General features: G+C 37.2%; 1 protein-coding gene across 5 annotated transcripts in view; it reads left to right on the top strand.

The window, feature by feature from the left end:
* VPS8 (VPS8 subunit of CORVET complex) overlaps positions 1-27682 on the top strand; it is a 252301-nt gene that overhangs the window by 44087 nt on the left and 180532 nt on the right. For 4 of the 5 annotated variants that reach the window (XM_003894741.4, XM_009201234.4, XM_021934597.2 and 1 more), the window contains 8 exons: positions 207-314; positions 4799-4879; positions 7995-8165; positions 12259-12333; positions 13413-13448; positions 14331-14421; positions 14862-14908; positions 16097-16186. In XM_003894741.4, coding sequence (XP_003894790.3) covers positions 207-314; positions 4799-4879; positions 7995-8165; positions 12259-12333; positions 13413-13448; positions 14331-14421; positions 14862-14908; positions 16097-16186 — 699 coding nt within the window. Of the gene's footprint in view, positions 1-206; positions 315-4798; positions 4880-7994; positions 8166-12258; positions 12334-13412; positions 13449-14330; positions 14422-14861; positions 14909-16096; positions 16187-27682 lie in introns of those variants that run through there. The other variant, XM_021934598.2, reaches the window with a different exon arrangement.

The following is a 27682-nucleotide window of genomic DNA, read 5'->3' as shown; positions in this document are numbered from 1 at the left end:
ACTCAAATTCCTATCAAGGTGTAGAACATTACCATCAACCCAGAAAGTTCCCTCGTGACACTTCCCAGTTAGTTCTTGCTTTACTGAGAAATTGGAGAAAGTTTTTATCAAGGAACACTAGTCAGATGCTGTTTTTAACCACAGTTTTCTCTTTGTCCCCTTGTTTATCAACTGTGATGATGTTTTTTTTCCATCTCCCTACTTAGATGGATCCTTCCAGTGTGCCACTGCTGGCCTGGCACTTTGTAGCAGTGCAAAATTATGTGAATCCCATGCTTGCCTTCTGCAGAGGAGATGTCGTTCATTTTCTATTGGTAAGTCCTAATATGATGCTACATCCATTAGAAAGCCTCTTATAGTTTTTTTTATTCATCAGTAATTTAATAATGTGTCAAAGAAATTTGTGTTACTATCATAAGTCTTTGGAGAGAGTGCAACCTATTTTATTTTTATCTGAGGCTTTAATGATTAGCATGGGAAAAAGGTGATCACTCTCAGTTCCATAACCTTTCATGGTTTATTTCTCAGCTCCATTTCTTTGACAAATAATTAATGGTGTATGTAAATGTATAAAGGTATGAATGTGAATATGTGTTAATGTATGTGTAACTACATATGTGTGTATTAGAGAGCAAGTATCATTGAACACCTGTTGTGTCCTCTACACTGTGATGGGCACAAGTAGCAACGGAAGGAAGGAAGGAAGTATACAACGTAATTTCATCTTTCACTCAGCTTATAATCTTGTTTGAAAAGCAAAATCAGTCTGTTCATTATTACTACAGAAAATGGTTTAAGGATTGAACTATGTGATGAAAATCAAGCTGATACAAATTCAGAGTACAAAGTGATTAGTATGGACTAGAGAGGGTATTAATGGCTTTATGAAGGATATACTGCAACTACTGCAGGAAGGCTGGGTATGCATATTATTGGAAATGAGATGAACTGAAGTCACAGAGGCAAGAATGTGCCTTTGTATTAATAATCTCTTGGGTTTCCTAGCTCAGTGAAGCAAGTTCACTACTGTCTACCTACTTCCTCCAGCCAGAAACTTAGGAGTTACTTTTCAGTTACCTTTCTTTCTTCATATGTGCCCTATCATCAAGCCCTATTGACTCTACCTCCAAAAATCTCTTGAATTTCTCCTTTTTTGTCTCCCCCATTGCTCTTTCCTTAGTCTAAATCATGTACATGTCTAGCCTGGATTCTGTCATAGCTTCCTAACTAGTCTCTGGCCTCAGTGCCTTTTACGTATACTGTTGCCTCTGCCAGAAAAGTTTTGTGCTATCTTCCGTTGTCTCCCAGCTGATGATTTACATGGCCTTCCCTGACCTCTGAACTAAGTTAGTTATATACATCTTTTGATAATATTCAGCACTTAAAAGAAAAACAAAAACAAAAGAGGGGCGAGGTATTGTGGGTCTCCAACTGAGGCCCAGGCTGACTCTCTAACTCCTGGCCTCAAGTGATCCTCCTGCCTCAGCCTCCCAAATATTGGGATTACAAGTGTGAGCCACTGTGCTTGGCCACATTCAGCACTTTTTAAATTATTTGTCTAATGTTTTTCTTCGCCACTAGACAGAAAGCTCCATAAATCTAGAGACCATCTTTACTGTTATATTTCCAGCCACTAGGACAGTGCTTTATATTGTAAATAGTCAATAAATGTTTATAGAATTAATGACAAAGAGAAGGTTGTAGTGGAAAATATAATTGAATATATGGGGTGGATTGAGAGTAGGGGTTGGCAAACTGTGGCCTGTGGGCCAAATCTGGCCAGCCATCTGTTTTTATAAATAAAGTTTTGTTAGAACATCCCCAATACAACATTTGAGAGTCCCACCTTCAGTTTCAGCTCAAAACATTGAAATATTCCTTCATCATTTTCTCCCCAATCAGTCTCTTTTCAAATGTTTCTTGATTCTAAAATGCAAAGTCAGAAGTGGGATGTTTCATTCATGTCCTTCAGTCTCTAGATCCAATATGATGAGAAGACTTATTTTTCCTTGAAAGTTGTCATCCCTTAACTCTCACTGCAACTAACCATCTTTGTCTAAACACCTTACACCTGCCTTATTGAGAAAAACCTTTAATTTTTCTCCTGCCTTCTGTATGTATGCTTTTTGCTACTTCTAGACTGATCTTCCTAAAATGTCACTTTAATCGCATCTTTATGACTTTAATTACTTAGGAACCTGTGATGATGACTCCATTACCAGTCTAGGCCAATCATTATTAATCTAGATGAGGGGTTAGCAAGCTTTTTGTGTAAAGGGCCACACAGTAAACATTTTAGCGTCTGTGGACCATATATTCTCAGGAAACTGAGAAAGAGTAGGTGACTGCCTTTGGTCACACGGGTAGAATAGTGGAACTTAGAATTAGACATATGGCTCTAGATCCCATGTTCATTTTACCACAGGATCGTTTCTTAAGGGAGAAGTGATTTAGTGAAATGAAGGTGGGTGCACATGAAGGGCCCATGTTAAGTGGTCTCAGATTTCTGTTAAAACATCAGGCGAGGTCACCACTGTAAGTGATGGGGCCAGAAGGCAAAGAGAATTGTGACTTAAAGGGAAAGACATCTGTTATACTACTATGGGGACTGTACAAGAAAGCCCAGGTTGAATTGAATGCCATGAATTTCAGGTGGTCAGGCGCATCTTGTGCTTTATGTTTCTTCAGTGTTCTGTTACCTTGGAGCAGAAGGGGAGAAGGATGACTGAGGATATAGAGTGTATTTATAGATACGAATAAATAAAAGATTGACACTCAAGGTCCTTTTGGGAAATTTTGGGATGTTAGAATTACACAACGGAACTTCAAAAAGTTTGTGGAAAAATGGAGTTAAAAAAAAAAAATTTTATTTCTCAACATAAGCTTCATCTTGTTCAAGATACTTTTTAAAGTGCTGATACCAGCCATATAGTCCACCCCTAAAGAACTGAAGGTCTTGGGAATTTAATCATGTCAATGCAGTCTTTTTCACATTATTAACTAAAGAAAAATGGGTGCCCTTTATAGACTTTTTCTAGATTAGGAGACAGAAGTCAAAGGAGCCAAATCAGTACTGTATGGTGGATCGAAATGCTCTCAGAATTGGCCTTGTTTGATGAGAGCAGTGAGCAGGAACATGGTTGTGGTGGAGGACAGTCTGGTGAAGCTTTCCTGGGCATTTGTCTGCCAGAGCTTTGGCTAACTTTCTCAAAACACACTCTTAATAAGCAGATGTTATTGTTCTTTGGCCCTCCAGAAAATCAACAAGCAAAATGCCTTGAGCATCCCAAAAAATTGTTGCCATGACCTTTGCTCTTGCCTGGTCTGCTTTTGCTTTGGCTAGACCACTTCTGCCTCTTCATAGCCTTTGTTTTGCTTGTGCTTTTTCTTCAGGACCACACTGGTAAAACCATGTTTTATCTCCTGTTACAGTTTTTCAGAGAAATGCTTCAGGATCTTGATTCCACATGTTTAAAATTCCCGTTAAAAGCTTTGCTCTTGTCTGCAGCTGACCTGGGCACAACTGTTTTGGCACCCGTCAAGTAGAAACTTTGCTCAGCTTTAATTTTTCAGTCAGAATAGTGCAAGCTAAACCAGTTGAAATGTCTATGGTTTTGGCTGTTGTTTCTGCTGTTAATCATTGATCTCTTTCAATTAGGGCATGAACAAGATGAATATTTTTCCTCGCTAATTGATGGGTGTGGTCTGCAATTGCAGGCTTCACCTTCAGCATCATCTTGTTCCTTCTTAAAACGAGTTACCCATTTGTAAACTGCTGCTTTCTCTGGGGGCATTGTTCCCATAAACTTTTATTAAGCATCAGTGATTTTACCATTCTTCCACTGAAGCTTCACCATAAATTTGATATTTGTTCTTGCTTCAATTTTAGCAGAATTTATGTTGCTGTTTGGGGCTCTTTTCAAACTGGTGTCTTTCCTTCTTAATGCCTCAAACTAGATCCTTTTCAGACATGTTATAGTAAGTTAGTACGAGTTTATTTTGGTGCAAACAATTTTTGAGATCCATGCATAGTTTTTTCATTGTATGCATTTTCCATGAACTTTTTGAGGTCCTCTCATAATAGTATCATAGTTCAGAGAAGTCTGGCTCACATCACTGCAGCATCTTTTTTTCTTGAATGGACTTTTGACTTCCTCACACTGTGTCACCATTCCTTTTTGTATTTTTTTTTTTTTGAGACAGAGTCTTGCTCTGTTGCCCAGGCTGGAGTGCAGTGGCGCTATCTCAGCTCACTGCAAGCTCTGCCTCCTGGGTTCACGCCATTCTCCTACCTCAGCCTCCTGAGCAGCTGGGATTACAGGCACCCACCACACGCCTGGCTAGTTTTTTGTATTTTCAGTAGAGACGGGGTTTCACTGTGTTAGCCAGGATGGTCTGGATCTCCTGACCTCATGATCCGCCCACCTCGGCCTCCCAAAGTGCTGGGATTACAGGTGTGAGCCACCTCGCCCGGCCCTTTTTGTATTTTAATTATAGTCATTGATGTGATAAAGTTAGGTTGTTCTGAATTATAACAGAGTGAAAACTATGTCACAGCATTTGTCAATACTGACAACTAGACCACTTCCAGATATGCCCTGCATTTTGGTGTAAATAATGGAACAAATAATTTTTTTTCTACTTTCATAGTCATTTATTTAATTATCAGCACTTTTGGCTTATCTACAGTGAATGGGATAACGGGTAAATGTGATATTCTAGGTGGAGTATAATTAAATATCTAAAAAAGTCCCTCAAACAGTAGTTGGTTTTTAGGTTGTTTTTATTTCATCATCAGGTAAAGAGAGACGAATCTGGAGCAATACATGTTACTAAGCAAAAGCATCTTCACCTATACTATGACCTCATCAACTTTACTGTGAGTATTATTCAAATTAAATATCCCCATTTAGTTCATGTAATTGTTCTGAACCTATGATATATTAAAGCTACCAGGATTTCTGCCAAGAATTATTACCTTTAAGATCATATAAAATATGGACAGTCAGGTACCCAGGCTCGTGCCTGTAGTCCCAGCTACTTGGGAGGCTGAGGTGTGGGATAGCTTAAGCCCAGGAGTTCAAGGCTGTAGTGCTCAGTGATCGCTCCTGTGACTAGTCACTGCACTCTAGCCTGGGCAACATAGTGAGACTCTGTCTCTTAAAAAAAAAAGTGTGTATATATATATATATATACACACACACACATATATACACACACATACATACATATATACACACACACAGAAAGGAAGTCCTGGTTATATTGAATAAAGTCTGAATGTGGTGTAATGCCATAAATTATTGCCTTTCAACCTATGTCCTGCTGAACACAGGCAGGATTAGAAATGTAGTGTCTCGTTTAGCTCAAAGGGGAGTTTGGCTTCAGAAGAATTTAGGTGAGTTTTTTGAGGATCATTGCCCTGCTTTCTCTGTAAAACATTTTTTGTATTTTTGAGCTTTGTCTTAAATTGGTTCAGCAGCTCATGCAGCCTCTTTTTTTCTTGTGGCTGAAAACTTTGCAGAGTTCTCTTTCTACCATGCATCTCAATCCTGAGTGACTTCTTGTTTTTTTGTTTTGTTTTGTTTTGTTTTTTTGAGATGGAGTCTTGCTCTGTAGCCCAAGCTGGAGTGCAGTGGTGTGATCTCAGCTCACTGCAAGCTCCGCCTCCTGGGTTCAAGCGATTCTCCTGCCTCAGCCTCCTGAGTAGCTGGGACTACAGGCGCCCCCACCACCACACCTGGCTAATTTTTTGTATTTTTAGTAGAGACGGGATTTCACCGTGTTAATCAGGATGGTCTTGATCTCCTGACCTCGTGATCTGCCCGCCTCGGCCTTCCAAAGTGCTGGGATTACAGGCGTGAGCCACCACGCCCGGCCACTTCTTGGTTTAAAAAGAGAGAGATTTCTTTTTGTATCAAATTTTATTTTTTCTCTCTCAAATAGTTTGTTAATTTTGAGAACAAAGTAATTATAATATTTCTGGGTTCCCATCATTAATACATTTTAGCACATCCATGTCTGGTGTCTGGTAAAACATTCTGTAGATGCATGAATATAGGCAACCCTAAATGTAAGGCAATTCCTCATTTTTCTAATAAAAAGACTGAAAAAGAGTTTTTTCCTCAACTTGATAACATGTAATTTTTTAGAATATAGATGAAATAGATCTTTTCTTTACATAATTTATTGATTTAGTTGTACATTACATTTTTTTTTTTTTTTTTAATGTGTGGGCGGAGTCTCGCTCTGTCGCCCAGGCTGGAGTGCAGTGGCCGGATCTCAGCTCACTGCAAGCTCTGCCTCCCGGGTTTACGCCATTCTCCTGCCTCAGCCTCCCGAGTAGCTGGGACTACAGGCGCCCGCCACCTCGCCCGGCTAGTTTTTTTTTTTGTATTTTTTTAGTAGAGACAGGGTTTCACCGGGTTAGCCAGGATGGTCTCGATCTCCTGACCTCGTGATCCGCCCGTCTCGGCCTCCCAAAGTGCTGGGATTACAGGCTTGAGCCACCGCGCCCGGCCTGTACATTACATTTTTAACTCACAGACAGTTGTTTAGAAATAATTCTTTCTTCCATACACATTTTATGAAATAATTTTGTTCAGACTCTTAAAAGACATCAGTGTTGTCATCACCAGAATTGTCTTGTTGAATCATGTCATACAGTTTTTCAGAATTTATCATCATTACTTCTGTTTAAGATGTTTGAGATACAGTACTTTAAAAATCTGCACGAGTGTATGTGACCATTAACTGCACTGTTTTCTAAATTACCCTTAAAAGGCTTATTTACAACAGTGTCAACACTCGCAACTCTGCGGGTCTAATCTCAGGAATAATTACAAAACTTACTGAGGTTCCTTTTTTTTCTGCCATTCTCTCGTTTTCTTTTAACCAGGTGACCTGTGAGAGTACCTAAGAACTAGCACTGATTAAGGTTGTATAAGGCTAAATAATGTGATTTTTCCTAGAAAATACTTTGTTTTTCTAAATAAAATAATTAAGAGAGCACCTTATAAGAGCTTTCTGTAAAATATTTGCATATCAAACTCCCTGTTTTCTGAAAGAGATTTTTTAGAGGAGGAGAGGGGAACAAACTCTTCCCTTAGGGTGGCTAATATACAGTAATAGAGTATATTTTTTAGCATTTTCAACTTGGTTATCTTTAGTTGGACATTATGCAAATAATATCTGATGGCATAGAATAGAGCATACAAATACATCAGTGTGAATACCAGAGACATAAAGGGCAGAGGAAGCACTTTGTTCTGGCTACTTCTGAATTCTGATTGAGCAGATTTTAAGATTTATTTCTTGGGAAAGGATTGGGATTGCCAAAAAAAAATTTGAAAATAAGAAATCTGATTTTATACATAACCTAAGAAATTTGTTAAAATGGCATCCTTCAGAAGATTTTTAAAGTTATTATTGTTAGTACTTTAAAAATTATAATAGTACTTATTAAAGAAAATTTGGGAGATACAGAGAAATAGAACAAAGGACTCTCGTAATTTTAAGAGAGATTTTGAAGGAAGTAGATTTTTAAAATAGCTTCTATTTTAAAATTTGTATTGCTTCAGTGCTGACAATTGTCCTTTGACCAGCTAGGTTTATGGGCTTTACTTTGTTCTTTTGTTTTAGCAGTATCATAAAAACTAGAAATGCAGAGTTTGTCATGATACTGAAGTCATTTGTGCCAGTTGCTTTTAAAAATCTTTTATAAAAAACGATATGCTCTAATCCACCTACAGCTTTTAGTCTTCTTTTACACTGTGCAAGTGTCATTTTAACATTTTCAAAAGTTAGTAGTATATTGTAGCTACTGTTCTCTGGCCTGTCACTGAGTAATTCTTGCTTTGATTGTGTTGCCATGTTAATTGTTAAATGGATAAAGTCCTCAATGTAATTTAATCGAGGAGCCAAGCTTTCTTCTTGACCCAAATAATGATGTGGGTGTGGTCTCTCTTTTGTTTTGTTGTGTGCTTGAATTACAGTGGATAAATTCACGCACAGTTGTGCTCTTAGACAGCGTAGAGAAGTTGCATGTGATTGATCGGCAAACACAAGAGGAATTGGAGACAGTGGAGATCTCAGAAGTTCAGCTGGTCTATAATAGCAGCCATTTCAAATCACTAGCCACTGGAGGAAATGTTAGCCAGGCACTGGTAAGGATAATCACTTCTTTTGGTATTGCTTTGATAAACTTGGTATTTTGTTGTATTGGTTTTAGAAATAGGAACTCTGGGGAGTTACCTTTTTCTGTCTTGAGGTGTTTATTTAAAAGCCACTAGGTTGAAGTGGGTGTGAATGTGCTTGTAAGTTTTTAAGAATACAAGCTAAAACAATAATTTTTGTTCCCTTCTATTCAGAAATGTTACTTACTTAATACCAGTTTTAATTTTTATACTAAAATAATGAAGTATGGAAAATTTGTGAGAAAAACTGTAAAGTCAAAATATTTTTAGAAAGCTTAATTTGGCAGTAATAAGCCTGATAGATTTAAGGGATAAGTAACTACAGACAGGTACCCTATGAGGCTTTGGAAATATTTGAGTGATCATGGTAAAGGCTTGAACAGGTATGGTTGCTGTGGGTATTAAAAAGCAAAGATGGCTTCAAGAGAAAGAAGATACTCTAGAAATAGGTAATAGATGAGATACAGGAGCCTAGAGAGAAGGAGGACACAACAGAGTTATGGCCTTAGCATTAATTTTATTGTATCGTTAAGCAACTACAATAATGGCCTTAAGCAATTTCCACAGATAGTTTATAGTTCAATCAACTTGAATTGTGATCTCATGTTCCTAAACCACAAATCTTTAAGTAGGAAATTTAGATCATTGTGAGACTTCCTTGGATCATTTTTTGAAAAAAATAGTAATGATGGTAATATTTAATGAGTGACTATAGCATGATGTGTAGGCTTTGCTCAAATCTCCCTCATATTAAAACTTCAGAGCGTAAAATATATATGAAAGGGTCTTCCAGCCTCCCACTTTAAAAACCAAGAAAAGTCAGAATAAGAAATGATAGTGCAATATAATTCACTAAGTGATAATAATAATTACTGTTCCATACTTTATTTTCTTGTGTTTGAATGGTATTAAAAATACCAGTGGACTTTGAAATTGTACTTTTAGCCAAGATAGAGTTGTGGGGAATTAGATTTACTCTCCTGCTTGAAATAACCGAAGAAGGTGAAGGAGGAGGGAGGGGGAGGGGGAGGGGAAGGGGGAGGGAAGAAGAAGAAGAAAACTAAACAGCAGTTCTTAAGACACTGGACATCTGTAATGACGGACAGCAATCTCTCACAAAATGGGGAACAAATGCTGTGAACTCTGTGATTGTCCTAGCTTCCAGCCTCCAGAGGGCATCTGGGCTGTGGAGGAACCCAATTGGAGCCTAGAAGACTCCATGAGTTGAGAAGACATAGCTGAGATTGCAGGAAGACAAAATTGGGTTGAGTTTGCAAGAGAGAGTACTGGAGAAAAGAGCACTATGAAAGAGTCCCCCTTGAGTGTTCATCAGACTCCTAATCAGCAAATGCATAGAAGGAAGCTGCCCAAGGACCAGGAAGGAGCCATTTGAAAGGTTTAGAGGGAACCGTATCTAGTGCTTACACAGGGCCGGAAACAGTGCTTGTTACACCAGCCAGAATGGAAAGCTTCATGATTCACAGGACAGTGGGTAGAGACCTCAGAGTCGTCTTGCCTCATTAGGACTAGAATAAATGGCGCACTGGTCCCAGCTAACACATCTTAAAAGTAAGACCAGAAAGGATCAAACTGTTTCCAAATCACTTATCTTCTAGAACAAAGCACAAGAATATTGGCCAGGCGCAGTGGCTCACGCCTGTAATCCCAACACTTTGGGAGGCCGAGGTGGGCGGATCACAAGGTCAGGAGATTGAGACCATCCTGGCTAACACAGTGAAACCCAGTCTCTACTAAATATATAAAAAATTAGCTGGGCGAGGTGGCGGGCGCCTGTAGTCCCAGCTATTCTGTAGGCTGAGGCAGGAGAATGGTGTGAACCTGGGAGGTGGAGCTTGCAGGGAGCCGAGATCACCCTACTGCACTCAAGCCTGGGCGACAGCGAGACTCCGTCTCAAAAAAAAAAAAAAAAAAAAAAAAGGAATACAGAAAGATCCAGAAACCAACAAGTTAAAATTCACAATGTCTCTCATCCAATTAGAGATTACTAGGTATGCAAAGAAGAAAAACAACCTATAATGAGGAGAAAAATAAAAACTAACTCACATCTGACATAAATGTTAGCAGACAAAGACATAAAAGTTATTATAACTATACTCTTTAGTTAAAAAAGTTAAGTAGAGACATGGAAGATATTTAAAAAGATGCACATCAGACTTCTAGAGATGAAAACCAGTGCTTATAGATGAAAAAAAATGCACTGGATGGGATTAATGGCAGATTAGGCAACACAGAAAAAACGATTAATGAATTTGAAGATACAACAGAAATTATACAAAATGAAACACAGAAAAATAATTTTAAGAAATAGTATTAGTGAACTGTGAGAACACGTCAGATAGCCTAATGTACGTGTAGTTACAATCTCTAAAGGAAAGGAGAGAAGAAATTGGAAAAAATAATGGTCAAAAACTTTTCTAAAACTGTAGACACACACGTTTAAGAAGCTCAGTGAACCCAAGCACAACTAAAATAAACTGTATATGAATTGATCAAAATTAGTGATAAGGAGAAAAATTTTAAAGCAACCAGTGGGAAAAAAAAGACACATTAAATGCAGAGGAGCAATAATTATGAGAACACATTTCTCATCAGATAGTCGGCAGTGATCGGTAAAGATTTAGAAGGGGACAATGAACACTTGGGGCACTGCTCAACATCATTAGGTATTAGGGATCAAATACCTAATCAAAATCAAATGAAATACTGCTTCACACCCACTGGGAAGTGGGAAGGCTATCATAAAAAAAAGAATAACAAGTGTTGGCAAGGATGTGGCGATATTGGAAGCCTCACAGATTGATGGTAGGAAACCAAAATGGTGCAAATGCTGTGGAAGATGGTTTGGCACTTTATTAAAAAGTTAAACATTGAGGCCGGGCATGGTGGCTCTTGCCTGTAATCCCAGCACTTTGGGAGGCAGAGGCGGGAGGATCACCTGAGGTCAGGAGTTCGAGACCAGCGTGGCCAACGTAGTGAAACCCTGTCCCTACTAAAAATACAAAAATTAGCTAGACTTGGTGGTAAGCACCTGTAATCCCAGCTACTCGGAAGGTGGAGGCAGGAGAATCGCTTGAACCTGGGAGGCAGAGGTTGCAGTGAGCCGAGATTGTGCCACTGCACTCCAGCCTGGGGTACAGAGTGAGACTCTATCTTAAAAAAAAAAAAAAAAGTTAAACATTGAATTACCAATCTGACCCAGAAGTTCTGCTCCTAAGTGTGTTTCCAAAAGAGTTGGAAATACATGCTTATATAAAAACTTGTATATGAACACACATAGCAGTATTGTTCTTCATAACTGAAGAGTGAAAACAATCTAAATATTCACTAACTGGTAAAGGGATGTACAAAATGTGGCATAGCCATTTAATAGAATACTCTTCCACAGTGAAAAGTATGACAGCTGATACTTGGCTACAACATGGATGAACCTTAAAAATACTAAGTGAAAGAAGACATACAATAAGAGCACATTTTTGTTTAATTCTATTGATATAAAATGTCTAGAAAAGGTCAATGTAATTTAGAGACAGATGTACATTAGTGGTTACCTGGGTTTGGAGGTGGGAATGGGATTGACTACAGATGGGTACAAGGATCTTTGCAGAGTGATGATAATGTTCTCAAAATGGATTTTGATAATGGCTGAACAACTGTGAATTTACTAAAAAATCATTGAATTGTGTGCCTAATGAGTGAATTTTATGGTGTATGTTATATCTCAATACTGTTGTTTAACAAAAGCAATTGACCGTCTAAAACAAAAATAATGTGTTGTGAAGTTTATGATCTATAGAAGCAGTATATATAACAAAAATAGTACATAGCGCCGGGATGTAGGAGATGAAAGTACATCATTGCAAGGTTCTTACAGCATATGTCAAACATTATTTAAATATAGACTGAGATAAATTACACATTGTAAACTATAATCACTAAAAAAGACGTGTAACTAGTAAGTCATTAATAGTGACGAAATGTTAAAAAATACATTAAATACAAAGGAATTTTTTTAACCTTTTTTGTATGTATGTTTTTTTTCCAGGCTTTGGTTGGAGAGAAGGCTTGTTATCAATCCATCAGTAGCTATGGTGGTCAGATCTTTTATTTGGGGACAAAAGTAAGCTCTTTTACTCTGTGAGTTGGTATTTCTATGTATTGGGGTAGTTGAGGCTGAAGGAGATTGCTGGTAAAGAGGGCAGTATATTGCGAAGTGAATATTGATCAGCAGTTATCCAAAATGGTTTGTGGTTAGGTAGTCATAATTTTTAGTTAATTATTTTTTTTTCCTCCACTTTTAGACATATTCTTTACTTTTGTTTAGGTGCTGGCTAATAGGATGCTTATTTTCTTGATTCAGAGTTGTGCTTTTGTAAGCTTCCTTCACATTTATGTTTTTATGATCAGGCAGCTACCTAATCGTCGATATTTGTCATGTAATTAAGATGGCTTTTAGCTTAGATCAGCCTAGGATGCTGATTAAAATGCATTGAGGTATTTGACTTAGAATATAATTGTTGGAATAGGAACTTTTTGTATCTCAATTTATCTCAATTTGTTCCTGTGCTTTTTTAAAAATATGGAGAAACATTTCTTCATTATTAAAATTTAACCAAAATATTGCCAAGTCAGTAGAGGGAAATGAGCTTGGGCTTTCCTTGCTTCATGTCCATGGAATTAACTCCTTCTTGGACTGTAGGCCTTTAAATATTTGACTTACTCTTTAATGTGGGTTCTAGGCCAGATGCGTTGGCTCACACCTGTAATCCCAGCACTTTGGAAGGCCTCGGCGGGCAGATCACATGAGGCTAAGAGTTCAAGACCAGCCTGGCCAACATGGCAAAACCCTCTCTCTAGTAAAAATACAAAAATTAGCCAGTTGTGGTGACAGGCGCCTGTAATCTCAGCTACTCAAGAAGCTGAGGAATGAGAATCATTTGAACCCCGGAGGAGGAGGTTGCAGTGAGCCAAGATCCCGCTGCTGTACTCCAGCCTGGGCGACAGAGCGCGACTCTGTCCCAAAAAAAAAGAAAAGCGTTCTTGAAGACCCATTAGTAAATTCTAAGATATACTTCTAACTGTATTATGAAATGTTTTACTTAAAGAGCTGTCAAGTGAGATGTGGGACTATGATGAATGTATCTCCCAAAGAAGTCTGTTAAGGGTGATCATTTTAATTTCCATCTCTTTACTTTCCAGTCTGTTTATGTGATGATGCTGAGGAGCTGGAGAGAGGTGAGTTCCAAGTAATTTCACATGTCAGAGTTACTGAATTGATAGCTTCTTAACATTTCTGTTTTGACTTTTCAGAAGATTATTTGGTAAGCTTCTTAATTTCAGAATGTACATGAAAACTATTATAGCTGTTAGGTACTTGATTTGCTAGAACTGACATTATAAGTTAGAATTAGGTTTGTCTACATATATCAGAAAATTCAAAATAATAGTGGCTTAAATAAGATTTCTGTGTCATGTAAAAGCAACCTGGAGCTAGGTGGTCTGCAACTGTTGTAGGAATTCCATAAGCTTAAGCGTGCTGTCCTGTTCCACCATGTTTGTCTTTGATGTTCTGGTCTCAGGGTCATTTTATAATTCAGTGTGGTTGCTAGAGCTCCAGCTGTTACCACATTTTAGGAAGGAAGAAAGAGAAAAATAAAGGATGTCTCCTACCTCTTAAGATGACATCCCAGAAATACCAGACAACACTTCCACTTGTCATTAGCCAGAGCTTAGTCACATTGTTCCCAGTGGCTACGAGGTAGTCTTAGAAATATCCTTCAGCTGCTATATTGCTGTCTCAAATAAACATGGGGTTTGTTACTACCAAGGAGGGAGAAATCAATGTTGTGATAAACAACTAGCCATTTCTCCTACAATGACATTCCAGCTATTACCCCTTTTCATATTTAGGCCCTGTGGCTGTCTATACTAGCCTATACAGTCACTATACTATCTAATGCTTTAAGATATTTTTCTTTGAAATAAGATATTCACATAATTATTAAAATAATTTTTGCCCCTAAGCAGCAACTTCTGGAAAGATTTAAGGTGGAACAGGAATTCTGCCTGGTGACTGGTCGGACAAAGGGGTCTGATTTCTCTCATTTTTCCATTTAGAGAGTGGATCATCTCCTGAAACAAGATTGTCTTACAGAAGCCTTGGCTCTTGCGTGGTCTTTCCATGAAGGAAAAGCAAAAGCTGTAGTGGGTGAGTAGACAGAATTACAGTGTAGTAGACATGGGTCTCCTGGAGTAGAGGGAACGGATAGTACTAACCACTCACAGGACACTTTTAGCTGAGTGTTCAAGTGTTTATAAATTTATAAACAGGATGCTATTAAACCTTATAGACTTTCAGTTAAGAAGGTTAAGGTGACAAATAGAGGGTATAGAAATTAAAATGTCACTTTAAAAATTATTTTGTAAGGAAATTACTATTAGAACGAAAGAGAAGTACATTGATGTGCTATCTGGTCCAGTAGATTTGAGGTGTTCCTATTATGGTGTATTATCCAACATTTTGATACCTAAGGATTGTTACAATTATACCTGATGTTACACGTCTTATGAATGTGAAACCAGACATAGTGTCACTACTAAAGATATGGACTAACTTTTGTTTTTTTGTTGGATTTTCCTTCTCTGCAGGATTATCAGGGGATGCCAGTAAGCGAAAGGCTATTGTTGCAGACCGGGTGAGTGTTTTAATAGGGCCTTTACTAGAATGCAGTACAGATTTGCTTTTGGCATTTGCTCATATCTTTGGGCATGAGTAGGTAAATGGCTACAATCTAGGAGAGAGTGTATTAAACACACCACACACACACTTGGGGTCAGGGGTTCAAGACTAGCATGGGCAAAATAGCAAGACCTCGTCTCTACAAAAAATAAAAAAAGTAGCTAGGCATGGTAGTATGCACCTGTAGTCCTAGCTACTTGGGAGGCCGAGGCCAGAGGATCACTTGAGGCTAGGAGTTCAAGGCTACAGTTGAGCTATGATTGCGCCACTGCACTTCAGCCTGGGTGACAGAGTGAGACCTGTATCTAAAAAAAAAAAAAAAAAATTCCGGTTACAATTCTCTGTGTCATCTTGAATACTTTTTAAATTCTTTCTTAATCACCTTTTCTTTTTCCCTTGCTCACTCTTTTATGAAGATAATAATGTACATAGCCAAAAGCCAGCAGGAAGGAGGAGGAAGAAAACCTGGGAATCTGGATTATTTCTGAACCAAGTAATAGGCCAGAGAAAATTGACATTTGTCAGTTTTTATGAACTTATTAAGTAACTATGAGAAATACTGTATGTGCAATGTTTGTGTTGCCCAGAACCAGCAGAGAGGGTTAATGTTTTAATGTTATTATCAATTAGCATCAATATAATTGATGCTATTTAATACTGACTTTCCGTTCCTACTCCAGACTGGGCTGAATTAATTGACTATAGTATTTCTTCCCTTTTGTTGTGTAAATGCATTGGTAAAAATTATATTCCAGATTAATAGAAACATTTGTAGAAAACTTGGATAGAAGTCGGTCACTCCTTAGACTCCGAATGATTTGCTCATCTGTGCTCTTTAGGGAAACACCTAAGGCAGAGGATTACTGAAGAATTTGAATGTTTCATTTTCTGAGCAGTGTAGATACCACTGAGGTCTAGAACATAGAGATATTTCTTAAGAAAGGTTAGCAAATTAGTACTAGCCCTGAGGCTGAAAGAAATGAGACTAGAGTTTTAAAAAGTTGGTAAATAAAGCCACCAACATTTTCAATTATAATTTTAATATAATAACATTCGAATTCTATATTATTTAGGAGGGCCACATAAATATTGAAAAACTTTAGAGATATATTTTAATGGCTATGCCAGGCTATTTTCCTTACAGATGGTAGAAATCCTATTCCATTATGCAGATCGAGCTCTGAAAAAGTGTCCAGACCAAGGAAAAATCCAAGTGATGGAGCAGCATTTTCAGGTACACGTTTGCATGTGCTTCTGGTAGACAGTGCTCTGGAGAGGTCTAATACTGCTCTTTTATGTCACTTGAGAATGTGACTTTCATTTTTGGTTAAACATGTTTTTAGTATTCAAAACTTTATTGAAGGGCTTATAGAACATTCTAAATGATTATATTTTTAAGTAATGGGTATAAATGAGTAAAATATGGAGTATTACTTAGCACTTAGCTACTTAGTGCTGTGTGGAAGGAAAGGATATACGTGTGAAGATCCTTTCCTGTAAACTGATACCTTATAGTGGCTGACATCTTGCTGGTGACTGATATTTATGTTAACTAGATTATTTAGTACTGCCAAGGTTTAAATTTAGTTCTCCTAGGAGCACCTATAACTTAAGAATAATAGATCAATCACAAAAAATATATATATGATCTATAAAATATGCTAACGAAAGACCTTTAGTTTATCTTGGAACTTAATGAAAATGAAAGCCGAAGAACAATGTACAGACGTGTATAGTATTTATTATGCAGGTTTTTCTTTCTGCAGTGCTCTCCGGTTATATTCGTTGCACATCTCTGTTCCCCATTCCTACTGCTCCTTTCCCTCTCCCTACCTCCTCTTTTAACAAATATTTGAGTGTCCAACACAGGGGTCAGCAGACTTTTTCTAAAAAGACTCAGATGGCAGAGTTTAGGCTTTACAGGCTACAGTGGTCTCTGTCACATCTTTTTCTTCCTTTTTTTGTTTTTTGATTTTTTAAGCAACTCCTTAAAATTGTAAAGTCCATTCTTAGCTGTGAACAATACAGAAACAGGCTTTGGGCAGGATTTGGCTAAAGTGTGTGTCCTGTGGTCTAATAAGTACTTGGTACTGGGCAATAGTGGGTGGAATTTACATGATCTTTACTCTCTTAAAGTTTGTAGTCTAGTCAAAATAATGTTTTTTTTTGGTTTACATTAATGGAAATATTTAGAAGAAATCTAGGGATTTTGAAGTTCTAAAGAGCAGGCACAGGTCCTATCTTTTTATATTCTATTTGATGCTTGTAACATTGGAAGACAAGAATAGATATGGCAGTTAAGAGTTGGCTGGTATCAGAGAAGCATTTGGCTTCCTGAACTGTACTGTTCAATGCCACGCTAGTGAGCTTCTGGTAGAGTAAGTGTTATTACTCTGTTTGACTGGATGCTTATTAATCAGTAGAGAAGGAGAAATAAGCCTAGATAATAATTATAAAAATAAATAAGAAGACATATGGTAGAAAGAAAGCATTTGGGAACAAAACTGTTTGGAAACAATACCTTATATATAAATACTTGTGTATACCAACGCAGTATAGATAGAAAACTTAATATTTGTAACAAGAATATACCTATCAGCAATAGGTTGTAGGAACTCTGGCCATTGGAAGGTATATTTTGTTGAAAAAAATCATCTAGTAGAAAAAACTAGGAGGGGTGAATGGAATGAGTATGTGTGTGTGTGGAGAATATAGAAACCACCATGTCAGGGAAAACGTGGTAGAGAGCTTCTTTCTAAAAGACGAAAGGAACAAAGGTGATGTTCTGATGGAGAAATAGTAAAGAATCTCAGATACAGGAACTGTAGATGGTAGTTTCTGATGCAGACTGCAGAATGTACAGAGAAACAAATGTTAGTAGTAATGTGCCCTGTAACCATCTAGCTACCTGTTAGAAGTCTCATTCTGTTGGTAGGAATATTTGATAAAATTTTTGATTTATCAGTGATTTAGTCTCATAGGAGGTAAAGGAAACAATGGAGGCGGCTATTTCTCTGGATTTAATTTTTACTAATGATTGGGGAAGTAGAAGAGATAGACCCTTAAGAGAAGAATTATCACTTTATTTTAACAATCATAATAATGATGAAAAATATACATAGCATGAGTCCAGTATTTTAGAAAGCAAGTATCTCAGAAAAAAATACGGATATAATCACATGGCTACAGGCTCCAAAAAAAGAATGAGTTCACAAGGAACAGGAAATTCTAAAATTTTGACCATTCAAGGAGAAAGTAATGTTGAAAGAAGGTTCTACCTGCAAATCACAGAACATCTATAAATATGGAGAAAGGCGTGTAACTAAAGATACATACCAGAAGTATCATGAACTTGTAAGACTGTCAGAAAGGAGAATGATATGGCCCAGACTGTGCCTACCAAAATGCTGTGGAGTACAAAATAGGGATTTTTAGCAAAGATTTACTGAGCACATACAATGTGCCAGGTACTATGTAAAGTGTGTGACATGTATTTTTATTCTCACAACAACCCCAGGGAGTAGGTGTCGTTTTTAATCCCCATTTTATAGATGAGGAAACAGGCTTAGAGGAGTGAAGTGAAGTGAAGTTACAAGGTAATATTATAGTAAATGGTGGAGCCGGGACTCATATCCAGGTCTTTGTGACTTCAAAGCCCAGTTCTTAACTAATCATTGTATTATATTGTTATTTTAAGAGCAAACACAGGGAGAAGATGAGTGAGAAGGGGTGATATTAATAAATGACCAAGAATGAGAATTACAGCAAGCATCTAAACTGTTTAATACTTAACTGTGTGGCTGGCACTGTTACAGACCCTTTATACATGTTTATTAACTCATTTAATTCTTATCATAACTCTGTAAGGTGGCTGCTGTTATTATTCACATTTGTAAATGATGCCAAGACACAGAGAGGTTAAATGATTTGTTCCAGGTCACAAAGCTAATAGAGAGCTAGGATTTGAATTCAAGCAGTGGGCTTGATCCTGACTGCCGCACTATACCATAGTACAGTGCTCCTCATTTTGACTCCATTTTCGTGACCACAGAGAATGGTTTTAAAGTGGAAAAGTCCAGATAAGTGTATTTAAAAACTGAAGCCTACCGTATGTAATATGTAATATCATTATGATTGTTCACCTCTCAAGACCCAGTAGAATTATAATCCATGATACTGTTGAAACAATCTGGGCCAACATGAATAATTTGCAAGTAACTTTTCATTAGTTTTCAAATAAGGCATTCTTGATTAGTGTGGAGTATATACAGGGAGATACAATTTATTCCATTCAGGAGGACAGTTTTCTTCTGGAAAATGTGACCTTCAGTGCATTAGGATGGGCGAAATGCATGCACTGTCAGCCAGTGCATGTTTGTTTTGTTTAATCATATTTAATCATAAAATAATTATATAGGTTGACTTTTAAAGTGGGTTTTTTTTTTTTTAAGTCGAGTGGACTTTGGAGACTATCTGCTGACATCCCTGATGTGATTTGTGAATGTTTTCCTTGAATTCACCTCAAAACAACCATGTTAAACTCATATAATTACCTTTTTGAAAGGAATATAAAGATAATATATTCCTGGAATGCCTGTGATATAACATAATTGATTTCATTAAAGCATTTGCCTAATTTTTCCATTATCTTTGTGGCTGGAATAGATTAGTAAATAGCAAATAGATTTGCAACTAGATAAATATTTCTACCCAGAAATATTCTTTGCTGGCTTAGTATTAATTACATCTTAGGACTCTTTCATACCCAAGTTTTTATCATTGATTTGGGTGAAAATTTAGTGACTGGCCTGTCAAATCTAGGTAGTGTCAAGAATCAAAGTTCAAAGTGATTTTGATAAGAAAGTGCAATCAAAATCATCATAAGTTGAAATTTAATGAGGATTAACATCAAGACTTAGATTCATTAGATTCAAATAATCAAATTATGTGAGTACTAGATCGGGAAGATCTAGGTGGACAGGATTTTAGTTGACCGTAAACTTAGTATGAGCCAACTGTGTGTTAAGACACAGATACAGGAAAGTACTAGTACTACTGGGTTGCCTGTTTGAAATAAAACTGCTAAGTCATTTTGTAGGCTGCTGATAAACTCAGCCACTTCCCACAACTGAGATGGTGGACGGTTTTAAAAACAACAGGTAAAAAAAAAAAATACTGGGTTGTTTAATCTGAGGAGAAAGTAAGTGGAGACATGCCCGCCTAGAGATGGTGGAAGCTGTCCTATGGGATTAGCCGTATTGCTCCAGAGGGAAGGCCTAGTATATAGTGGGTAGAAATTAGGAGAAGATGTGTTTCAATTTAAAATGACCTACTCATGTTGTAACAGCTCTTGGATTTATGCACCTCTTATTACGGAATGTATTCAAATAAAGGCAGGGTGAGCAACTGATAGAAGTGTTTTTAAAACACTTTTTTTTTTTTTTGCTCGGTAGGAAGGTCTCAGATTCTCTCTCAGTCTCAAGAAGCTATTATTGGAGACATAAGTAACCTCTAATCGAGTTAGTTGAAATTCCTATTAAGACTCATTTCTGTCACAGTCAAATACTGAGAATTTGTGTTTTACCAGCAGGTGGCACCTCCTGCCTGCTGCCTTAATTTCAATCTTTACCCTTGGTGAGGAGCCTCACCCTTTCCTTAGAGTCAGAATATGTAAGGCTATTCACTATTTTTGCTTTTCTCCAAAGATCAATCAATATTTGTCCTGTCTTAGTTATAGAAAATAACTTTTGGATCTTGTCACATTTTGGACAGGTTGTGGCTTTTATTTAAGAAAAGATTTCAACCTATAATTATAATTTATTTGTATCATAACTATTATAGTAGGATAAAAAGGAATTAAAGTATTTCTGTCTCATACATCTTGAGACTTGCCTTTTCTTCTGGCTTTCCTCATATGCATTTATATATGTTCAAGTGTTTCCCACCCTAAAACTAAGTCAAGCAGCAAACAAATTCTTTTTTTGCCCCACACTGTCTCTAATATCCTGTGCTTTCTTGTTCATCCGTTTTTTATAGAGCCAGACATCTTACAAGAGTTGTCTCTGGCCAGGGATGATGGCTCATGCCTGTAATCCCAGCAATTTGGGAGGCCGAGGTCGGTAGATCACTTGAGCTCGGGAGTTCAAGACAGCCTTGGCAACATAGCGAAACCTTGTCTCTACACACACACACAAAATTAGCTGGGAGTGGTGGTGCACAGCTATAGTCCCAGCTACTCTGGAGGCTGGGTGGGAGGTTCGCTTGAACCTGGGAGGCCGAGGCTGCAGTGAGCCAAGATCACAGCACTGCACTCCAACCTGGGTGACAGAGCAAGACCTTGTCTCCCAAAAAAAAAAAAAAAAAGAAGAGAGTTGTCTCCATTTCCTCATCTCCTTCTCTTTCCTTAACCTATTCCATGTCTATAAATTCTGTGGACCCTTTTATTTTTCATCTTACTGGTCCTTAGCAGCATTTAGCACATGAAGACTTCTTGAAAGTCTTCATGTGCTTCCCTGATACCATGCATTCCAGTTTTTTCTCTCCCTCTCCGACTGCTTATTGATTTTCTTTGTTTATTCTTCTTCCTTTTCTTTACTTAACCAAGAAATGTTAGGATTCTTCACAATACCCTTGTCTTCTATTTTTATTACAATGTTTGTCAAGATGTCTGTGTACCATTTACTTCAAAAATCATTTGAAGATGTTTGTTAAAAATACTTTTTATTTCCCAGGCCTACTGAATCACTCTCTGGGGTTGGTGACCAGGATTTGTAGTCAGCTCTCAAGATGTCCCTTAAGCACATCAAAGTTGATGAATCACTGCTTTCCATTCTTCCCTAGGTGATACAGGCACATGACTCTCTTAACCAGTGTTAACATCAAAGTTGACAAATCACTGCTTTCCATTCTTCCCTAGGTGACATAGGCACATGACTGTCTAACTGGTGTTAGCAACCTAGATTGCTCTTCTGAATTCTGAGATCTATAGAGTAAGGTGCCCATTTACATTTTTGCTTGGATGTTTTGTAGGTACCTCAGACTCAATAACTGTTTCCTCACAAAGCCTTTTCTGAGGATTCTTGTGTTAGTGAGTGGATCCACCATGCACCTAACGCAAATTAGGTGATTCTTGTCCTTTACTTGTTCCTGGCTATTCTGCCTCCTGACAGTTTCTCTCATCTGTTTCCACCATGTCCTTGTACACATTCTTACTGTACTTCATTTCATTTTCTACACAGCAGCCAAGGAGAAATGTATATCAAATCTAGATATGATGCTTCCCTAATTTTAAAATATTTCAAGGACTTCCTGTTGTTTCTGAGGTAGAGACTCAATTTCCTACTATTTTCTAAGGCTCTGCATAGTCTACTCTTGCCTAACTGCCCCCAATTCTGTGTATTCCTGTTATACTAGAGTTCTTTTCAGTGTCTTAATGTCCCTGTTCTCTCATAACCCAGAGCCTTTGTCCACAGTGTTCTCTCTTCATAAAAAATCCTTTCTCATTTCTTTGTAGCTCAACTAGCTCCAGTTTATTTTCACGTCTCAGTGTAATTGTCCCCCAGATTAACTCAGATCCATTTCTTTCTAAAATACTATTCACTGAAGTCACTCATTCAATGTCAGTTTTATGTTTAGGGACCTGTGTAAGTTTAGGAACATGTCTGATTTTTGTCATTGCCATATTCCCAGCATCTGGTTTAGTGTCCTTGATAAATAGTTGCTGAGGAAAACTTAAAATATAGAAATAGATTTGGCTTTAACTAATACTCTGTTTTACTTACTGTTTTAAATGTTCAAAATTGATAAAGACCTGTTTTCTTTAAGAAGCCAGATTGAAAGTGTTAATTTGGATGGTTTTGCCTTAATTGAGTTAGGAACAGTTAGTGGCAGGCATAAAGATTGTGTGTATTTTGTTTTTTTAAAAATTAAATTTGTAATTTTGTGATATTTATAGATTCATATTCAGTTGCAAGAAATAATGCAAAGAGATCCCATACCCTTAAACCATTTTTCCCCAATAAGAGAACGTCTCACAAAACTATGGTACAGTCACATAACCAGGATATTGATATTGATAAGGTAAAGATACAGAACATTTCCATCACCGCATGGATCCCTCATTTTACCCTTTTATAGCCACACCTACTTCTCTCCTGCTCCCACCCCCTCCTTAACCTCTGATTCCCAGTAGTCTGTTCCTCATCTCTATAAATTATAATTTCAATAATGCTATATAGATGGAATCATAGAGTGTGTAACCTTTTGGGACTGACTCTTTAAACTCAGCATAATAATTCCTTAGTGATTCTCCCAGGTTGTTGCTTGTATCAATAGTTGGTTGCATTTTACTGCTGGGTAGTATTCCATAGTATGGATGAGCCACAGTTTGATTAACAATTTTACCCATTGAAGAACATCTGGGTTGTTCCCAGTTTGGGGCTATTAAAAATAAAGTGGCTGTAAACATTTCTGTATAGGTTTCTGTGTGAACATGTCTTTTCTCTAGGAGAAATGTCCAGGTTTACAATTGTTGCATCATATGATAGTTGAATGTTTAATTTTTAAAGAAACTGCCAAATAGTTTTCCAGAATGCTGGTACCATTTTGCATTCCCCCCAGCAATGTGTGAGTGATCCAGTTTCTAATCCACATCCAGCATTTGGTGAAGTCACTGTTTTATTGTAGCTATTCTGATAGGTGCATAATGGTATCTCATTGTGGCTGTAATTTGCGTTTCCCTAATGAATAATGATGTTAAACATTTTTTCATGTGTTTATTTGCCACAAGTTTATCTTCTTTTGTGAAATGTTTCTGCGTGGGTTTTGTCTCTCTTCTAACTGGATTGTTTCTCATTATACTGTTGACTTTATAGTGTTTTAATATATTCAAGGCACTAGTCCTTTATTGGACATAATTCTCCTAGTTTGTAGCTTGCTTTTCATCCTTCTTAACAGGATCTTTTGCAAACCAAAGGTTTTAATTTTGATGAAGTCCAGTTTATCAGCTTTTCCTTGTATAGATTGTGCTTTTGAAATCAAGTCTCAGAAATCTTTGCCTAGCCTAAGGTCCTGAAGATTTTCTCCTGTTTTTTTCTGGAAGTTTTACAGTTTTGTGTGTAACTTAAATGTGTGATCTATTTTGAGTTAATTTTTACATAAGGTATGAGACTGAGGTCGAAGTTCCTTTTTGTGTGTGTATAGATACCTAATTGCTCCAGCATTATTTGTTGCAAAAGCAATCTTTTCTTCTTTCCTCCACTCAGTTGCTTTACCAGCTTTGTCAAAAATCAGCTGGGCTTATATGGTGAATCTAATTCTAGGTTCTCTATTTTGTTCCATTGATCTGTGTGCCTATCCCACTGCCAGTACCACATAGTCTTGATAACTGTAGCTGTGTAAGTCTTGAAATTGGGTAGACTGATTCTTCCTCTTTTATGAAAATTGTTTCAACTATTCCAATTTCTTTGCCTCTCCATATAAATTTTAGAATAATCTTGTCTATATCTCTAAAAAATCTTGTGGGTATTTTGATATAAATTATATTAAACATATCAGTTTGAGGAGAACTGATTTTTTTACTATGCTGAGTCTCCTAGTTTTCCCATTTCTTTCTTTCTTTTTTTTTTTTTGTAGTTTTTAGTATACAGGTACTATACATGGATTTTTAGATTTACACCGAATATTTCTTTTTTCCTTAGCAGTTTTAAATGGTATGGAATTTCTAATTTTGGTATTCATATGTTCAGTAATGGCGTATAGAATGTTTATCTTATATTCTGCAATCTTGTAGAACTCATTTATTCTGGAATGCTTTTTGTAGATTCCTTGGGATATTCTATGTGGACAATCATGTCATCTGCCAACAGAGACAGTTTTATTTTTTCCTCCCCAATCTGTGTACTATTTTTTTCCTTTTCTTGCCTATCGCATAGGCTAAAACTTCAGCATTGTATTGAAGAGAGGTGAGAGCAGACATCCTTGCCTTGTTCCCAGTCTTAGAGTAAAAACATTCAGTTTCTCACCATGAAGTATAATATTAGCTGTAGGTTTTTTGTAGTTACCTTTTATCAAGTTGAGGAAGTTCCCCTCTATTACGGTTTTTCTAAGAGGGTTTTTGTGAATGGATATTGAATTTTGTCAGTTGCTTTTTCTATGTACTTAATATGATTATGTGATTTTTTTTTTCTTTAGGCTATTGATATGGAATATTATAATGATTGGGTTTTGAATATTGAACCAGTCTTGCATCCTGGAATAAACCTCACTTGGTCATGAGGTATAATTCCTTTTATGTAATTGTGAATTATTATTCCTAATATTTTGTTACGGACTTTTGCATCTTTATTTATGAAGAACATTGGTCTGTAGTTTTTTTGTAATGGCTTTTCAGGTTTTTGTATCAGGGTGATACTAACTTAACAAAATGAATTGAGAAATATTCGCTCCTCTTCTATTTTGTGGAAGGGATTGTATAGGATTTGTTTTCATACTTTTTAAATGTTTGGTAGAGGCCGGGCGCGGTGGCTTAAGCCTGAAATCCCAGCACTTTGGGAGGCCGAGACAGGCGGATCACTAGGTCAGGAGATCGAGACCATCCTGGCTAACACGGTGAAACCCCGTCTCTCCTAAAAATCCAAAAAAACTAGCCGGGCGAGGTGGCGGGCGCCTGTAGTCCCAGCTACTTGGGAGGCTGAGGCAGGAGAATGGCATAAACCCGGGAGGCGGAGCTTGCAGTGAGCTGAGATCTGGCCACTGCACTCCAGCCTGGGCAACAGAGCGAGACTCCGTCTCAAAAAAAAAAAAAAAAAAAAAAAAAATGTTTGGTAGAATTCTCTGGTGAAATCATCTAAACGTGGAGATTTACTTTTGGAGGATTTTAAGTTATGAATTCAGTTTCCTTAATAATTATAGGGGTATTCAAATGAGCTATTTCATGTTAAGTGAGTTTTGATAGTTGTGTTTTTTGAGAAATTGGTGCACTTCATGTAAATTGTCAAATTTATGTGTGTAGAATTTTCGTAGTATTCCCTTATTATCCTTTTGATGTCTTCAATGTCTATAATGATATCCTCTGCTTCATTCCTGATGTTTTCTCTTACTCTTTGTCAGTCTCGCTAGAAGTGTGTCAGTTTTAATCAGGAAGCTAAAACACCTTAACTAAAGACACCAGTTATATCCACATCGCTAAACACAGTACATATTTTTCAGATCTTGTTCATTGTCAGTTCTGTATTAAACAGCAATGATTAGTTCTTCCTTCTTGAAAGTCTATATCCTGTAGATATCTGTGACTGTGTGCCCTTCTGATTTTAAACCTCAGTGACTCTTCTTGAATCAGTTTGTTTCTATCCTCTGACCATTTCATAAATATTGGTCTTCCTTAAGATTTAGTCCATTGTTGACTGCTTTTCATCTCGCTCTGTTGTCCTTGGACAATTTTATTTCTATTCACTGCTTCCTCTGATAACTTAGATATCTGTAATTCTAACCCAGATGTTTCAGATTACTGTATTCAATTTCTTGTTAATCAACATCAAAGTAAAGGTGTTCCTCAAATCTGCTGTGGACCAGATTGTACTTACCTTCTTCCTTCTAACACCTCTTCCCACATTTCTTATATCATTTTGTGACCTCTTCATTCAACCATCACTTAAACCAGAAACCTAGGAATTACAGACTCCTCTCAATGCCTTCCAAACCATGATCAATCTGTCACCAAACCCTATAGTTATAAATAATTTTGTCCACTGTTCTTTATACCTGCTGTCAGTACCCTAGTTTAGTCCACCATTTTTTTCTTTGATGACTGTAATAGCCTTGGTTTCCAGTGTTGATTTTTCAGATGCTCCCACCGTGCAGTCACCATAGTGATCTAAGTGTATGAATCTGATTCACACTCCACTAAACCCTATAGTATATCGAAAGTACTTAGTACCGGGCCAGGCACTTAATTCCTTATTTTATGCCGTTAATTATTTTAAGTGTACTTTAAAAATAGTTTCTACCTGATAATTACATTATTTGAAGTTTTGGGGGTATACTACTGCCCTTTATAGTTCCTCCAGACATTCATGTATGGTGTATGGTGCATTATTTAACGAAGTGTTTTCAAGTTTTTTATTTTGAGCACATCTTCAATAGGACTTTATCAGTAGTTATTTTGCCTGGGTTTAGGGTGATCTCTGGGGAGTTTTTGAACTTGCTTCTTTCAAGTATCTGAGGAGTATCCTTTTTCAGGATCACTTTTTTTTTTTTTTTTTAATACTTTAAGGTCTAGGGTATATGTGCACAATGTGCATGTTTGTTACATAGGTATACATGTGCCATGTTGGTTTGCTGTACCCATAAACTCTCCATTTACATTAGATATTTCTCCCAGTGCTATCCCTCCCCCAGCCCCCCACCCCCCGTCAGGCCCTGGTGTGTGATGTTCCCCGCCCTGTGTCCAAGTATTCTCATTGTTCAGTTCCCACCTATGAGAGAGAACATGCAGTGTTTGGTTTTCTGTCCTTGTGATAGTTTGCTGAGAATGATGGTTTCCAGCTTCATCCATGTCCCTGCAAAGAACATGAACTCATCCTTTTTTATGGCTGCATAGTATTTTCAGGATCACTTTTTATGTGAACCTCTTGGCTCAGTTGTTCTCATACTGAGGAGATGGTATAAATTCAAATCCCAGCTCTACCTGAAGACAGAGTCTTGATTACAGATTCTTGGTGAGTATAAATTT

Source organism: Papio anubis, chromosome 2 (assembly GCF_008728515.1).
Source record: "Papio anubis isolate 15944 chromosome 2, Panubis1.0, whole genome shotgun sequence".
Lineage (NCBI taxonomy): Eukaryota > Metazoa > Chordata > Mammalia > Primates > Cercopithecidae > Papio > Papio anubis.
The sequence above is the reverse complement of the archived record's forward strand: the minus strand, read 5'-3'. Positions and strand labels throughout refer to the sequence as shown.